The sequence below is a fragment of the Pinus tabuliformis genome, chromosome 7, assembly GCF_031772625.1.
Source record: "Pinus tabuliformis cultivar Carrire ecotype Pingquan chromosome 7, CPIR1, whole genome shotgun sequence".
In the NCBI taxonomy this organism is placed as follows: Eukaryota; Viridiplantae; Streptophyta; class Pinopsida; order Pinales; family Pinaceae; genus Pinus; species Pinus tabuliformis.
In genome coordinates, this window is record NC_142293.1 from 1,605,322,742 (window position 1) to 1,605,339,443 (window position 16,702).

Below are 16,702 nucleotides of genomic sequence, written 5' to 3' on the forward strand. Positions count from 1 at the left end.
AAATTCATGACTAGTGAAAACTTCACCTTCTGGAGTCTCGGGACTTTGTGGCAATTCTTGAGTGATTAAGGGATTGAAAGATGGATTTACTGCTCCCATTAACTGGCTCATCATGTTCTCTATCTTTTTGATATTATTTCAATTTGTCTTTTGGCCTTGAGTACTAATTATCCTATCTTGACCTTTTCCGAATTCATCTTGTTTCTTTTTGACATTGTCAAGGCGTTGGCGCTTTCTATCGAGTTCCTTCTAGAATTTTCTTTAATTCGCATCGTCACTGCTACTCTCCATTTTGTTCTTTTTCTTAATAGACCCAATTTTTCATTTTTCATTTTTCATTTATTTAAGCAATGATTTTTATTTATTTATTTATTTTTTCTTTTTTATCTATGATTTTTTTTTTTTAAGAATTAAATTAATTTAATATAATTGGTTCACTTTGTTATAAACTATTATGTAACTATAGATAATATATAGTTACTATTGAAATGGATCGAACGACTGGAGGTCACACCATTTGACCAGAGAGTGACACTGCTTGACCCACGGTAAAAACAAAATGGCGGATGGATCGCTGTCGAGATGTGTCTGTCTGTTGACTGAACAAGCGAGTTCGGATTGTCGAGAAAGGCGACAATGGAGCGGAGACAGTCAATGATTTCCAGCGGAGACGTGGACGAGAGGAAGGCAAATGCTGTTGACTAGCTGTTTGGACGCCACGATTGGAACAAAGGTGTCGACGGTCCGTTGGAAGCACAAGGTGTGTGAACAACGCGGTGGGGTCATAGTATGTGGACGTGGAGCGTGAACAGGGAGCAATGGACAGGGAGTGAAACATTGCAACCTTCCACGGTGAATGAACCCAGCACAGGCGAGAGGATTTGACGTTTTGATACCATTAGAACAAGGTAAACTTAGTTCATTGAAATTTTCTAGTCGCAGACACATTGATGTGCATAAACAATTTATGTATTTATTATTCAATATTTAGATCATGGTTTACAAATCCTTGAGTGATTCTCCTTTATAGGAGTTGATTGGCCACAAGGGTTAAAGAACATGTCTTTTGATATGCCCTTTCATAATTAATGGGCAACTTAATTTAATTAGTTTATTAATTATTAATATTTTTATTTTTTATTATATATATATATAATTATGAATATTTTATTTATAACATTCACCACCAAATCATAGTTACTTGCTTACTCTGTTGTGGTTCCTAAGTTTTGGAGGGGATGCCTTTTCCACTTCCTTCTTAAAGGTTATTTGTATAAAGGTGAACACATGATTCAATAAACTTCCTCTTCACTCTAAGGATTAATGATGAGGGTTCCAATGGCAAGAAATATCACAACAGTTCATACCAAATCACTTTACCAAATGTGATTAGAACTACTTTGAATGCAACAACCTGTGTTCGACATTAGGAAATTGCAGAGGAAAATATAGGTTTCTTAAACAGAAAATGTGGAGGAGGCAACTTTTGGTGGAGAAATTTTAATGGGTTTGTTCTTGGGCGACACTTTTATGTTTATGCTGGGTTCACCGGGGGTTTCTTGAACATAAATTGCCAGTCCTTAGTGGAGCATTCAAAATTCAAAGATCCGAGTTGGATTGTTTTTTGGCAAAATTGGAGGGGGAAACGAAGCATTGTGATGGTTCGTCTTGCAAATGTAGCCCATTAAAACTACTTGGGGAGTATATGATCAGAAATGAAAGCTTGAAGGGTGCAACTTGCTTGAAGTTCAATGGATGAAAGAGTCAAGGAGCTTGTCCATGTGGAGTGAAGGTGTCTCTAATCCATGGCTATCTGCAATTTTGGTACTGACGATGAGTAATAATACAGTTAGTGTATCGCTGGCCCTTCTGCAATTTTGGTAATGACAGTGAGTAATAATACAATCAGTGTATAGCCGGCCCTTTTGAAATTTTCTCATGGGCTTAATAAAAGCCTCCATTGAATTTGAAATCTGTGTGTAACTGCTTCAGTTTGTTGAAAATTGACAGCCTAGATATGAATTTCAAGAAAAAGAAAGTCTGAAGATAGTAAATCACCTTGCATCAATTGGTAATCAAATATTGTTGATGAAAAATCACTTCTTATCATTAATCAATCCTAATAGTTCAATCTCGACTTAATATTTTATCATCAATATTATTATTATCCTCTTTATGATATTATTATTATTATTAAAAGAAATTTCAAGACAATCGTGGCTCTCAATAACATTCTCTTACACTCATTATTGGCATGACATATTCTCTTTACACTCTCATCAATGCTCTTACACTCTCTTACACTCGTTAAAACACGTCATTAAAGATTCTCTTACACTCCATAAAAGCTTGTCATAAAAGATTTCTCTTACATACTCTTTAATGCATATTTTACACTCCCTTAAAAGCATGAGTTACAAATGCACGCGTACCTCCTTAGTGACATGAGTTACATTTCCTAAATGGGCGTGAGTTACACTTCTTTTGACATGCGAGTTACTCCTTCTTTATGGCATGAATTTGTTGTTCCTCCTATATATATGTGTCTCATTCTTTCTCCCCTCACTACGTGTGCATTGTGAAAGAAAAATTTGAATTTGAGAAAGAGTTGGAGAGAGTTGAAGAAGATTGTGAGAGAGAGACTTGAACAAAACTTGGTGAGCCAAGTTTGATTTTGTGCTTCAGTGTTTTAGTGTTGATTCAGTTGAAGGGAAAGTTGATTCAGTGTGTGCATTTGTTGCTGCTATTAGTGATCTTCATTCTATAGCTTGTTCAGATTTGGGTGAACTTGCTCATTCTCTTGATCTCTCATTGTACTGCTGAACAATTGATTTCTAATAGAAGAAGAATCTGGTTGGGTTTTTCCCTTGTGGGTTTTTCCCTGATCATTGGACCTAAATTCTCTGTCTCTCATTGTATTCTTGGCTCTCTTCTATTGTGCATTTGATTTATGTTTTATCTACAATTGCTTATGTAATATTGCAACATAAAGAAATTTTGTAATACGTGATTGTTACAGTATAGAACATTAGAATTTCAACATGTTATTAGAACTTTGGTGAAGACAAACCTAAGAAGATAAGAGCTATCATCTTTATATTTTTTGCTCCTATTTTCTGCTGTCCTTTCTATTTGTAGCCAATTTTGTACTAAAATATCTCTTGTTGTCCACTCTATTTACAACCCATTTTTTGTTGAAATATCAAGTGTTGTCCACTCTATTTGCAACCAATTTTCTGTTGAAATATCACTTCTTGTTCCTTTTACTTGCTGCTCATTTACTGCTGAAATCTTACTACTGAAATTTAAACTGTTGAATTTTACCACTGAAATTTTGCTGCAACTGTTCTACCAAGATTTCAAGGAACCCAAGATATGATAGTAATTAAGATGTTGCATGTGCGAGAAAGTGTTGTCTTGAAAAGAAGTATAATGCATGGAAGATTATGAAAGAATCACTGATAGAAATTGAATGCTGAAGATAGAGGGATTCAGACTCTCTCACCTTATATGAGAAATGTCATAATCTTATGGATTTATAGTAAAGTTTGATATTTCAGTTTACTAACAACAGTGGTTGTAAGTAAGAATCACGATGTTTGAAAAGATGGAATGATAGTTTTCTAAACTAATCTCTTTTGCAACGGTCAAAGATGGATTATAAGTAATATCATTGTAGACAGTGAAGTCAATATGTATAATTATTATTACTTGTCTTCACCCTGGGATCAAGATTTTTACAAAATCAGTGGAAGACCTTGTTGAAAATAGTACCAAGGAGAGGTGTTGCTAGGCTTTTATCCCCTTTAGCCTAGTGAACACATTAATTACTTTTGTCTCAATGATATTTATGAGTTATATTAATTTCATAGGTGGAAAAGGTACGTAGAAGTGTTGTACCATGTACTTTTTCTAATATTAAAGTCACTTGTACTTTATAAAGTGGCTTTATGTGAAAAGTACTAAGTGTATTTTTCTAATATTAAAGTGAGGTGAAAAATTAATTTATGAGAAAAATTCGAAAAGATACACAACTTGAAAAAGGTACGAGGAGACTTTTAAGCATTGTTTTAAAAACCGGCTGGTTTGAACCGGTCAAATCGACCGTATCAAGCCGATAGAAAAACCCAGTTTGACCCCTCCCTTCATCAGAAAATTAGAAAAACTAGTCCTAATCGATTGATTTAGGATGAAACTGATTGGTTTATGGTCAAATCGGCCGGTTCTGTCCGAACCGGCCGGTTCACTGCCAAGATTGCAAAGGACCCACACAACGCAGTTTAGGAAGGTCCTAGGGTATTTTGGAGGGAAAATAAGGGTTGTTTCCCTCCAAAAACACCCTCTCCAAGCCTTTAAAAGGAGCTCACCCCCCTCATTTTCCACACATCTCATTTGGAGTTTTTGTGAGTTTGATTGTGAACTTGGAGAGTGTTGAGTTTTTGCAAGAGTAGTGGAACAACATAGAATTTGAGCTAAGTAGCAGTCATCATGCCTCCAAAAGCCAAGGATATTGCATGGGCTTATCGTGATATGATTGATGGCAAAATGATCTACAAATATTGCCAAAAATCTATTGGAGGGGGTATTAACAGGTTCAAGCAACACTTGGCTAGGATAGGAGGCCATGTAAAGCCATGTGAAGCACCAAATGACTCAATAGGGCATATTAGGGAAGAATACCTTCAGAAGTTTGAGACTCAAGTCACTGAAACAATAGAAAAGTTTGTGACTCAAGCAGTTGCAAAGTTTGGGAGTGGAGACTCAACCAACTGAGTTTGATCATGATGACGCATGAGAAGCTTCAAGTGATAATGCTGATCACTATTATCATATATGTAGTAGTAGGCTAGTGGCCCCATAGTTTGTAGGCTTTGTTTTTGCACTCTAGAGGCCATTTAGAGCCTCATTGATTATATATTTTGTTACTGATATGTATTGCACTTGGTGCCATTTTGATATATTCACCTTTACATGGTATATATATGAGCAAACTTTGCATATTTTGTGTCTATTGGTTTGGAATCATGGTTTTAAATCTTAAAAATATTTTTTGCCATTTAAAAATAATTATTTAATGTATTTTTTTAAAGATCGGTTCATTTGGATCTGACCAGTCCCGGTTTGACAGGTTTCGGTTTGAAACCCAGTTTATTAAGTGGACCGGTCTGGTCACTAGTTCCTTTTTTTAAAACTATGTTTTTAAGTGATGGGGCCAATGTATGAGGGGGGTCATTTGGGAGAATTGATCTCAACCACACATCTTGAGATTTGAGGATGAAATTTCAACCATTGGATCCTAGGTTTAGGGATTCAATCTTTTCCAAGGAGACAAAAGAGGAAAAGGGAGGCTCATTCTTCACTTCACACTTGAGAGAGAGCATGAAGAGAAGAGAAACTTCATGGAGGAAGAGAGATTGCAGCAGTGATAACGGGATCGAATTTCAAGGAGGGGGCCATACAACAACATGAAAATCGAGGAGACAACAGCTACGACAGGCACAAATTTCAAGGTAGGGAGGCATAAACTTTGAGGAGCTGTAGCACAAAATTTGAGGAGCAGAACAACTCAAATTTTGAGGAGGTTTTTGTTACTATCTAGCCCAAAATTCAAGGCACGAATTTTGGTACATCAGTCACAGGTAGTGCAAAAATCGAGGAGCTTCCAGGAACGATTTTTGAGGCAAAATAGTCACCTTTAGTGCAAAATTCAAGGCACCTTCCAGAACAAATTTCGGGGTAGACCTAGGAACAAAATTCGGGGAGCAAGACAAAGATGATTTGCTAGATTTCTTGGCATGGAATTTTGTGGAAATTTGAAAAATTCAGTGGGCACAAATTTCTAGTATGATTGCAATTAATGCTTCAACAAAAGAGAGATAAGCACTATGTTTTATGTACTTATTTTTATAATTTCTCAAGCAATAAAATCCTCCTTTGAAGACGGTTTTCTCCAAGAGGTTGTGGGGTTTTTCCGAGGTCAACTTGACCAAAAACTAGTGTCTCAAATGTGTTGAATGCTTCCATAATTTTTGCATTAATTATCAGTTGATAGGAAAATGAAAAATTAGTAGAAACACTCTTTAATGTTTGCAATAAATGTGTACTAAAATTTATATCGGCATGTCAAAACATGTGGGTTGGGCCTAAACAAACACATGCAAACTTGTAAACTGGGTTAAGGGTGCAGATCATTAAATTTCTACAAACCTATCCATGCATTGATTCATGATAAGTAATCATCAATGTAAACTGTGGCACCAAAAGTTCGCTCGTCTTCATTATAAAGCATTACCTCATGTGAAAAATATGGTTGAGATTAGAGTGGATCATGATAGAGTTTGCCAAGTGGTGTTAAGAAGATAGATTTCTTTTACCAATGACATATGACTGATGGACAATGGTAACTTATAGAGGCCGAATCAAGAGGGAGCTAACAATCAATCCCCATTAAAAAATAAGTATCTTCAAGTCTCATGTTGTTTCTTTGTGTCATTAGGGTGTAGAATAGTGTAGGAAGAGTAAACTCCAAGAGGAAGCTGGTGCAAGGATAGTGCAAGGATAATGAAGGAGCCACTCTCACATCTAGAAATGAAAGAAAGACCTGCCTCATCACCAGGTATACTTTCATTATGTTTATTTACTTTACTACTATTGTTCTTGCTCTTGTTTTGGGATCAACAGGTACATTTGATGAACATGAGAACCAAGTCCTTTGTATCGAGATTTAGGAAGATGTTGAGCCATCCTATGACTTGAGTGGACATGAAGTGGACAAGAGCTCAAAACTTCTGCAAGGAAGCGAGAATCAAGCCACAATACCATATAACTCAAAACAAAATGGTGTGGCTGAGAGAAAGAATAGAACTATCATGGAAGCAATCAAAGTTTTGTTGCATCATGAAAATCTACCAAAGGTTTTATGGGGAGAAGCTGCTAACATAGTTGTCTGTGTTCAAAATAGATCTCCTCATCGTGCCCTAAACAAGAAGACTCTGAAAGAAGTCTTCTCTAGTGAAAAACCCGAGGCTGGGCACTTGAGGATCTTTGGCTACCCTATGTACTTCCACATGCCAAAAGAAAAGAGGAACAAGCTAGAAGCTTTAGGTAAGAAAGGTACATTTCTTGATTATTATGAAAATTCCAAAGCCTACAGAATTTATGTACTTGGATAGAGAAATATAGAGTTTAGAAGGGATGTAACATCTGATTAAGATGCAACTCTTGGAAAGGCAAGAGACACTCCTCTTCCTCTTGCTAATGTTGATAGTCAAGATGATGCATTCGAGATACAAGAATATCCTGAGCCTGAAATTGATCATGTTGATGAACCCATAGAGCCTATGGATCCTTTGGATTTTCCTCCATGTGATCCTCCTGCTAGAAGGAGACATTTATGGCTTCGTGACACCCTTCATGATGCTGATAAACATGTTGCTCCCAAAGGAACCTTCAAAGAGCAAAAAACCATGCCGGTTCTAAGGATATGTTGTAGCCATGAGCAACATTATTCAAGCTGAACCATGCACTTTTGAAGAAGCTTTGAAGGCTCAAGTGTGGAAGTGGTCCAAGGCTCCAAGGTAAATCTGTTGTGTCTTGTAAATGACTATAAAATTAAACATGGTGCTAATGGCAGGATTGAAAAATATAGATTTGTGGCCAGAGGGTTCTCTCAGAAAGAGGGAATAGACTATGATGAAATTTTTGCACCTATTGCTCGTTATACAACCATCCGATCTATTGTGGCTCTAGCTGCTAGCTAAGGATGGTCCCTTCACGAAATGGATGTGAAGATTGCTTTTCTGCATGGCTTCCTCAAGGAAAAAGTATTTGTGGAGCAACCGCAAGGATTTGAAGTACATAACCAGAAAACTCATGTGTGTAGATCGAAGAAAACCCTCTATGGTTTGAAGCAAGCTCCAAGAGCTTGGTATGCTCACATTGGTAGCTTTTTGATGAAGCTTGGTTTAACCAGAAGCAATGCTAATCCAAATCTCTACTTCAAAACGGTCCAAAGAATGACTTTGATTTTGGTATTATATATTGATGACTTATTCTTGATAGGTGGAGAACCCCTTACCCTCTAGTATGAGCTTCTGAATTTGAAATGAAAGATCTTCATTTTATGCACTACTTTCTGAGTCGAGATTAATGGCAAAGACTTGGTGAGATTTTCCTTTCCCAAGGAAAATATGTTGTTAAGCGATTGGAAATATTTGGCATGTCAAAATGTAAGTCCATGAATACTCTATTGGAGGTGAATCCTTTTGAGTATCGACAATTGATTGGAGCACTGATGTTCTTAGTGAACACTAGACTGATCATATGTTTTGCGGTCAATACTTTGAGCCAATATATGATTGCTGCAAAACATGTGCTGAGATACTCGCATGGGACCTGTTACCCACCATTTTGTGGGTGATATCCCTAGGAGAATTTTTCTCTAAGATGGTCCTTAGTTGACAACCAACAACCCCTTGTAGCAATCAACTAGCTCGTTGTGCCATTTCTCTGCCACTTGAGCCAACCATGTGGCCCCCTGATCATATGTTTGAAGGTTGGCTTTTAGAACCTAAAGGTATGCCTTGTCAGTTGGTAATTGAGTATTGTAGTTTGCTTATCATGGACACTTCTAGGCATGGATTAGTGGGGGGATTCGACAGAAAGAATGGGCTAGGTTTGTCCTTTTGTCCCTTAGACCTCTTTTTGGATGTTAACCTTGGACCCTAGTCTTGTGGGATCTCTTTTACTGACCCTTGGGCTTTAGGGATGGTATTAAATGGGAAACCCCAATTTTGGTTGCCTGGTCCCACTCCCTCGTCCATATGTATTACTCCCCTTCCACTCATTATAACCCCATTCATCATTTCTCCCACCTATGTCCACATTCCTCCACTGGGTCCACATAGGGTTAGCTTTTCCCTTCCCCTTGCCCAGTCCTTGGGTTGGGCCTGCAATGATGCCCCAGAGGTTGATGCAGCTGAAAAGAAAAGTAAAAGCATAATTGGCCACATTCAACAGGTAATTGTACCACAAAATGCAAAAGATGGTCGGGACAAACACATTTAGCACATGGGTAAAAGACAATAAATCATCTCTACCCCATCATAATGGCCATCACCCTGTTTCCTACAAGCCCTAGATGAGCCTCTTTTATCATTTAGGAACCCATGATTGTCTGAACTCCTGGTGGGAAATGAACTGCCCTACTTTAAAGGGGGTATCCACTGCTGTATCTCACATCATGCTCTTACCACTTGAGCCCTGAGCAGTTAATTAAAGAAAAATCATAAAATGCAAAATGCATATAAAGAAGGGTAAGAAAATCAAGGTCGGGGCACCTCATGAACCACGGTTTCTCCCTCCTATACATTATATACCAAGTGTGGGCTTCCTTTTCTCTAGCTACCCTTGTATCCCAACATGTGGTCCAGGACTGCCCCTTTTCATTCCTTACCCGATTAATCTCTTTATAACATGCCACCACCTTTTAAAGGATGTGTACCTTGGACATACTATCCCCTTTATAAGTAGGAACCACCTAATAGGATACTTGGTTAACCCCGTTTGGAGCTTGGAGACATTAACACATACCAAAGCCCATTATGGAAGGGCATGCCATTATGAAGACCGTGGTTTGTAAGCACTTTTACTCGATTTCCTTGATGACTTGTTGTACTGGAAGGCTAGGGGACACATTGGATCTTATGCAGGATTGTCAGTGGTCTCCATCTTGGGTTTGGTCTCCCTATACAGGGTCCTAACCTTCCAGAGGGCTACATTGACATGTGTAGGGTGTGTTGAGAGCCATGGGCCAAACAGTAGATAACACTCCATGGATCCCTAGAGATGTTCAGAGATTGCTGGAGATTCACCTATTGGACTAGGAAGATGCACTTGGTTCACCTTTGCCCATACAACCCCACAGTTGTACCATGCACTTGGTAGATGACCCAGGACTTGTATGCTGATGTGACATCACTTACACCATCATCTGAGCCCTTACAGATGGTCTACATGCATCTTCGACTTACTTGGAGACCCATGAGGTCACTTGTGTGCCCTCACAACCATTGGGAGCACCACATGTTTATTATGTGGAGAACAAGGGGCCAACCCCTTGTCCATTAATTTTGGAAGTCTTATTCATCATTATGGCACTTATGGACTTCATCAGCCTTCTTAGAGGACCCAACAATATGTATTATTGATCATTTGACCTCTTGAGAGACTTGTTATTTTGTTTATGAGCTAGTTTGGTGGGCTTGTCACCAAAAGTTAGTTATTTGCACATTATTTTTATTTTATGGGCTAATGTAGGCTCAAATAGTTAAATCGAACTCCTTAGAGGTGTATAAATACAAATGATGGGAATTCATTTCTCATCATCACTTGGTTTGGACTGGTATCTCTCTTGAGATTTTCGTTATTCCTTCTTGGTGGACAAAATTTTGGAGCATGGATGAATTTTGATGTATGGATTGTCTTTTCTTATCTTGGAGCTTCTTGATTGGCAAGTTTATTGGTGGTTGGATATATTCTCTTACATGTAAGTACAAATTTAATGCTATTTATTCTTTTACTTTGTCACATACATTGATGATGAGATTTTCGCTATACTAGGGCTAGTTGCTACATGCATTTACTGCGAAATTGTGGAATTATGTTTCTATATAACATATCTCTATGTATGGGCCATGTATGTTGAATGAATTCTCCTAGGGATAATTCTATGGTTGAATTTATCTTGACAAGCCATCTTACCTTGCAAAACGAAGTGTAAAAGCTTTAAGGTCACTCTCCTTTGCCCTAATGACAAGCGAAGTTGTCCTTGAAGCCTCCTTGACCTAGAAACGAAGTCCATCTTCATATTCTTCTTGACTCCAATCTCCCCAAAGGATTAGGCACTGGTCTACCATAAGGTGATCACTTAAAGAACCATTTTTCTTCACCTCTCCTTCTTTATTCTAGGTCTAGCCACATTAGGGCTCCTAGGGCATCATTTTCTCGACAAACCACCCATAGAAAAACTTCGATCTCTTGGCCTCTACTGCGTTGGTGTCTCTCCTAGGCCCCAAAATTTGAGGGAATTCCGATGGTGTGGTTGTGAGATATCCCAAGCCCTAGCTTCAAGATTGGTTTTTGCCCTAAGTTTTCCTAGGCTAGTTCCTCATAGGGATCATTTTGCACCTTTGAGTGAAATCACTTCTTTAATGCCTTTCTCCTCCTTGTTTAGGTCAAATCTATCATTGGTTGCAGATCACTTCCTCTTGACCTAACTTGGGTCCACTTGATCTCGTGTGGTCCCATACCTTGTCAAAGTCAACTCTTCAAAAACAACTTGGGAAACCAAGTTCAACAAGGATTTTAGGGTTTAGGAAGCTCTTTTTCAATTCACACTCCTTAAACCTAGCGCTTAAATCCTCATCCCCTTCTCTTAGAAAACCTTGTACCTTGCTTAAGAAGGAAGCAAGTCCCATTATTGAGCCCCCTTAGGAAAGGGTCCCCGTGATCACTTCACATCCTTCTTAGTTGATCTATCCTTCTTAAGTGGTTCTCTATATATATCGGGTCTCCTCCCATTCATGAAAGTCCATAAATAGTAGGAAGCTTTAGTTGTGGTGACAATGGGCTTTAGCTTCATTGTTGCTCTTGACCTAGCAAGTGCCCCTCCGAGACCCCCCTGCTAGTTTGAGTGGTAATAGGACCATCATTTTTGGATTGAGATATAATGTTGAAGGTGTAAAGCTACATGGGTACTCTGATGTTGATTGGGCTGGTAACTTTTCAGACAAAAAAAAAGAGCACATTTGGGTGCTACTTTAGCTTAGGATCTGCCATGATATCTTGGATGAGCATGAAGCAAAAGTTTGTAGCCCTCAGCACAACTGAAGCTGAGTACGTTGCCGTTAGCATGGCTAGTTGGGAGGTAGTATGGCTAAGGAGGCTCTTTGGAGTGTTGTTTGAGCATGTTTTGGACACAACAATAATTTACTGTGACAATAAGAGTGGGATTTGACTTGCAGAAAATCCGTGTTCCATGACAAGTCCAAGCATATTGAGATCAAATATCACTATATCTGGGTTATGGCGCAGAGAGGAGTAAGATTCCGTCATATAATGACTAATGACCAGATTGCTGACATTCTTATCAAGCCTTTGCCTAAAGGTAAGTTCTTGGTTTTCAGAGAGCAACTTGGACTGATGGATGTGACCTTTCCTAGAGAGGGTGGTCATGGATGATGAGCCTTGGTTGTGTAAGATCCTTGTCATGTGTTGACAAGTGGATCCCCCCAAGCAGAGATGAGACTTGGTTGTGCGAGATCCTTGTCATGTGTTGACAAGTGGATCCCCCAAGCAGAGATGAGACTTGGTTGTGCGAGATCCTTGACAAGTGGGTTATCCCCCCAAGTAAAGATATGACTTGGTTGTGCGAGATCCTTGACAAATGGGTTATCCCCCCAAGCATAGATGTGACTTGGTTATGCGAGATCCTTGAGAAGTGGGTTATCCACCCAAGCAGTGATGAAACTTGGTTGTGCAAGATCCTTCTCATATGTTGGCAAGTGGTCATCCCCCCCAAGTGAATATAGGGTGATGGATGAATCTCCCCTATGATGATTCTTCATTAGAGTGAGACATTATTGTTCCAAATGATACATAGCAGAGATGAACAAAGATGAGAAAATATCTTTGTTGCCGTAATAAATTCCTCCCTAGCTGAGAGAGAGTGTTGACAATTGGCAACTCAGGGATGAATTTCTAAAAATAGAAAGTCTAAAAATAGAATTTCTAAAAATAGAAAATCTAAAAATAGAAAGTCTAAAATTAGAAAGTCTCAAGATAGTAAATCACCTTGCATCAATTGGTAATCAAGTATTGTTGATGAAAAATCACTTCTTATCATTAATCAATCCTAATAGTTCAATCTCGACTTAATATTTTATCATCAATATTATTATTATTATCCTCTTTATGATATTATTGTTATTACTAAAAGGAATTTCAAGACACTCAATCATGGCTCTCAATAATATTCTCTTACACTCTCATTATTGGCATGGCATATTCTTCTTACACTCTCTTACACTCATTAAAGCACGTCATAATTTATAAAATATTCTCTTACACTCTTACATTCAATAAAAGCATGCCATATAAGATTTCTCTTACGCACTCTTTAATGCATATGTTACACTCTCTCTTAAAAGCATAAGTTACGAAGACGTGCGTACCTTCTAAATGGCATGAGTTACATTTCCTAAATGGGCATGAGTTACACTCTTGGCATGCGAGTTACTCCTCCTTTGTGGCATGGATTCGTTGCTCCTCCTATATATATGTGTCTCATTCTTTCTTCTCTCACTAGTGCATTGTGAAAGAAGAATTCGAATTTGAGAAAGAGTTGGAGAGAGTTAAAGAAGATTGTGAGAGAGAGAATTGAACAAAACTTGGTGAGCCCTTGGTGAGCCGAGGTTGATTCAATGCTTCAATGTTGATTCAGTTGAAGGGAAGGTTGATTCAGTGTGTGCATCTGCTGCTGCTACCAGTGATTTTCATGCTACAACTTGTTTAGATTTGGGTGAACTTACTCATTCTCTTGATCTCTCATTGTACTCTGTATCTCTGCTGAACAATTGATTTCTAATAGAAGAAAAATCTGGTTGGGTTTTCCCCTTGTGCGTTTTGCCCTGGTCATTGGAACTAAATTCTCTGTGTCTCATTGTATTATTGGCTGTCTTCTTTTGTGCATTTGATTTATGTTCTATCTACAATTGATTATCTAATATTGCAGCATAAAGAAGTTTTGTAATACATGATTGTTACAGCATAGAACATCAGAATTTCAACACAGTTATGTGGCTCTGCATATATATGTAGTTCTGTTTTGAGGCTGATTGCTGAAACTGCCACCCATTACCCCTAGGTGGATTTTTAACCAGAAAGGTTAGGGATACCGTGCACCCCTAACTCTGCAGAATCATGAGTTTTAGTCTTCATGAATATTGACTAACTTATATGCCACAAGAGTGAGATCATTCTCCTACTCCACTGAAAATTCTGTAAGAGTCAGTCTCCGCAAATCCTGCCTCATTTATCAACAGGAACTCGTATTGAACATTTATACATGTCAACCTAAGCAGCGTGCAAGATGATCATAGTCCATTCCTTCAAAAGATCCTATTGCTCGATTCTGGCCATGGAGAATAAAGATGCCATTTTGTTACCCATTAGACAATTGCATTGAGACTTAGTTGCCAGGACATACTTTCTTGGCACTTGCTACTTTCTGTATGCGTAAATGGATGTCATGAGAATGGAAATTGACCTGCAGTGGTGTATCATTTGGCAACAATCTTGGAAATATATAGTATATACATTGAATCTCCTCCAGCATTACCATAGTGTTTGTTAGTTTATTCCCTGTCAGTGTCTACTTGAGAAATATAGCAAGAGTGAATTTTGCAGCTGTAGCCAGTGTTAGTCTCGGATTTTTCAAGAGACATGTAGAGGAGCACCAGTAATCCCATTAACTATTGCAAAAATTATTTCAGTTATCTGTTGAGTGCATCAGACTAAAACCACATCCTTCTGCTAGCCTAGGTCATAAGGTAATAGGATATTCATATAACAATCCCTTAGCAGAGAAACTTCTAAGATCGTAACCCATTCTGGGTAAACCACTAGTTACTTCCCTTTGTATGCTAAACTTTCTATATGTTTTTACTTTTGTGCATTGACTTGAGTGTTTCTTTCTGCACAAAAGTTATTATTGTTCCTTTTTTTAAAGAAAATATGAAACATCCGCATTAATTCGGCATTTGATAGAAAGACACTTGTGTATTCGAAATGCATGCTGAATGAAAATTGCAAAATGCATGGAAAGAAGTAGAATATCTTATCGTATCATGCGTTGTGGGATAGTATTCTCCAAGAAGTTTTGGAGTGGACCACTTAATAAAATCATCTTCTTTCAATCTCAATTTTTGATTCATGTTTCATTCGTCCAGCCTTATGGGGGACACAAAATTCCACAGTAGACCACTTCCCATAAAATTGATTTATTAATCTTTGGAAGATTATTTAAAGTGCACCCACTTTGTACTTTTGTTTTCTGACAGGTGGAAAGGCTCGTTGGAGTAAGTTATCCCGATCCTGCAGATTTCGAGAAAGCTAAGAAGGTGTTAAAGGTAAGAACAATGCCTTTTGGATACCTTAATTTTTTTCTTCTACTTAACTGTAGTCTAGATTATAGTTGTGTTGCTTAAGTAAAGTCCAATTAATGTTACTGTGACAGTGGATGTCTGTGGCAGCTTTCTGTTACTGACTGTCAGATAATTATCTTCTAACAGGCTCATGAATTATCTCTACTTGAAGCAATTGAGAGATTAGCTGAAGTGTCTGATGGTGAGAGCAATGTTTGTAGATGTTTTGATTAAACTTCCATACTTTCCTGCAACTTTCTAATATTGCTTCTCTTTCCCAGCAAAATTTAAATATCTTTTTTTGGCAGATGATGGACGGAACCCTCCATCACGTACACACTCCGTTGACTACAGTAGAGTGTGACAAACTAACAGAAACAAACGTGCCTCTGCAGATGAGTATGACACTGAAGACGATGCCAGGGGAGAAGGCTCAGACAGAGAGCCTTTTGTTGGGGAAGGTGGTGTAGCTTCAGACAACATGCAAGATGGATACGATGCAGATGAATATGGTTGATTATTTGAGATTCAATTTCAAACAAATCTTCAAAGATTTTCTTATGGGAAAGCTCATGATTGATTGGCTACTGGATAACACAACGAAGGCATGGTGATAAGTGCTCGGGTACTTTTGTTAACAATGCCTGGTTACCTTCAAATTAATTCTGATTTCTCTCTCTTGAAATAAATTACTCGACATGCTAAAGCACTAGAGCAGGCCTCTTTGAGAAGTTTCAAAATCTTCCAATGTGGCGGAAGGGACTTGCAGAGATTGTCCCTCTTTCCTTGGTACGAAAACAGGAGCTTTCATTTTAGTGTAAGAAATTGGAGGAATTGTATTTTGATATCTGAATGCTAACCAACATTTAAACTTAATGCTTTGTTACTTCTGGGTGGTTTCGTTGATTGTATCTCTTCGGAGGAGTTACGAAGCCAGTTGTAGGAGGAGAAAACCCCAAATTTTGCTGTGGTGTAATATAACTTGGCATAGAGTACACAGCATGAGTAAGGGTACCATAGCTTTCCCAATATGCAAACTGACTTGTCACTTTGTATGAGATATTTTTTTGCATAGACTGTGAATTGCACATTTTTTTAAGTTGTCGAACCTTCAACAGTTTGGCTAAACGAAGTAACAGTCGGGAGTCGAGAAGTTGGCGACAATGCATACGTTTATTAATGCGAACCTCTTATGTCGATGCAATATTTCAAAGTCTATTGCGAAAAGATTATGTTTTAATTCAAGCCTCTTCTCATCACAAGGAAATGGAAAATCATGCACATGAACTTGAGAAAGATTCTTATGCTGAAGTTTTGGCATTAAGTGTCTTTCAAGAGATCAATGTTTCCATATTCTTCATCTTGAGCCTGCACCACCTGGTCCGACATAACGGTCATGATGGCTATGCAGATCAGCATCCCCTTGTGGGAGGACGCGAACCGCTTTTTTGAGGAATCAAACCACAGTGAGGCATACAGCACTACTTCACTTTTACCGA

General features: G+C 38.2%; 1 protein-coding gene across 4 annotated transcripts in view; it reads left to right on the forward strand.

Annotated features, from left to right (window-relative positions):
* The window catches only part of LOC149254284 (protein EMSY-LIKE 3-like), a 96,659-nt gene extending 80,357 nt beyond the window's left edge, over positions 1-16,302 (forward strand). For 3 of the 4 annotated variants that reach the window (XM_089460121.1, XM_089460120.1, XM_089460122.1), the window contains exons 8-10: positions 15,120-15,188; positions 15,351-15,405; positions 15,599-16,302. In XM_089460121.1, coding sequence (XP_089316247.1) covers positions 15,120-15,188; positions 15,351-15,405; positions 15,599-15,720 — 246 coding nt within the window. In that variant the 3' untranslated portion in view covers positions 15,721-16,302. Of the gene's footprint in view, positions 1-15,119; positions 15,189-15,350; positions 15,406-15,511 lie in introns of all 4 variants that reach the window. The other variant, XM_089460123.1, reaches the window with a different exon arrangement.
* Positions 16,303-16,702: the final 400 nt, after the last annotated feature.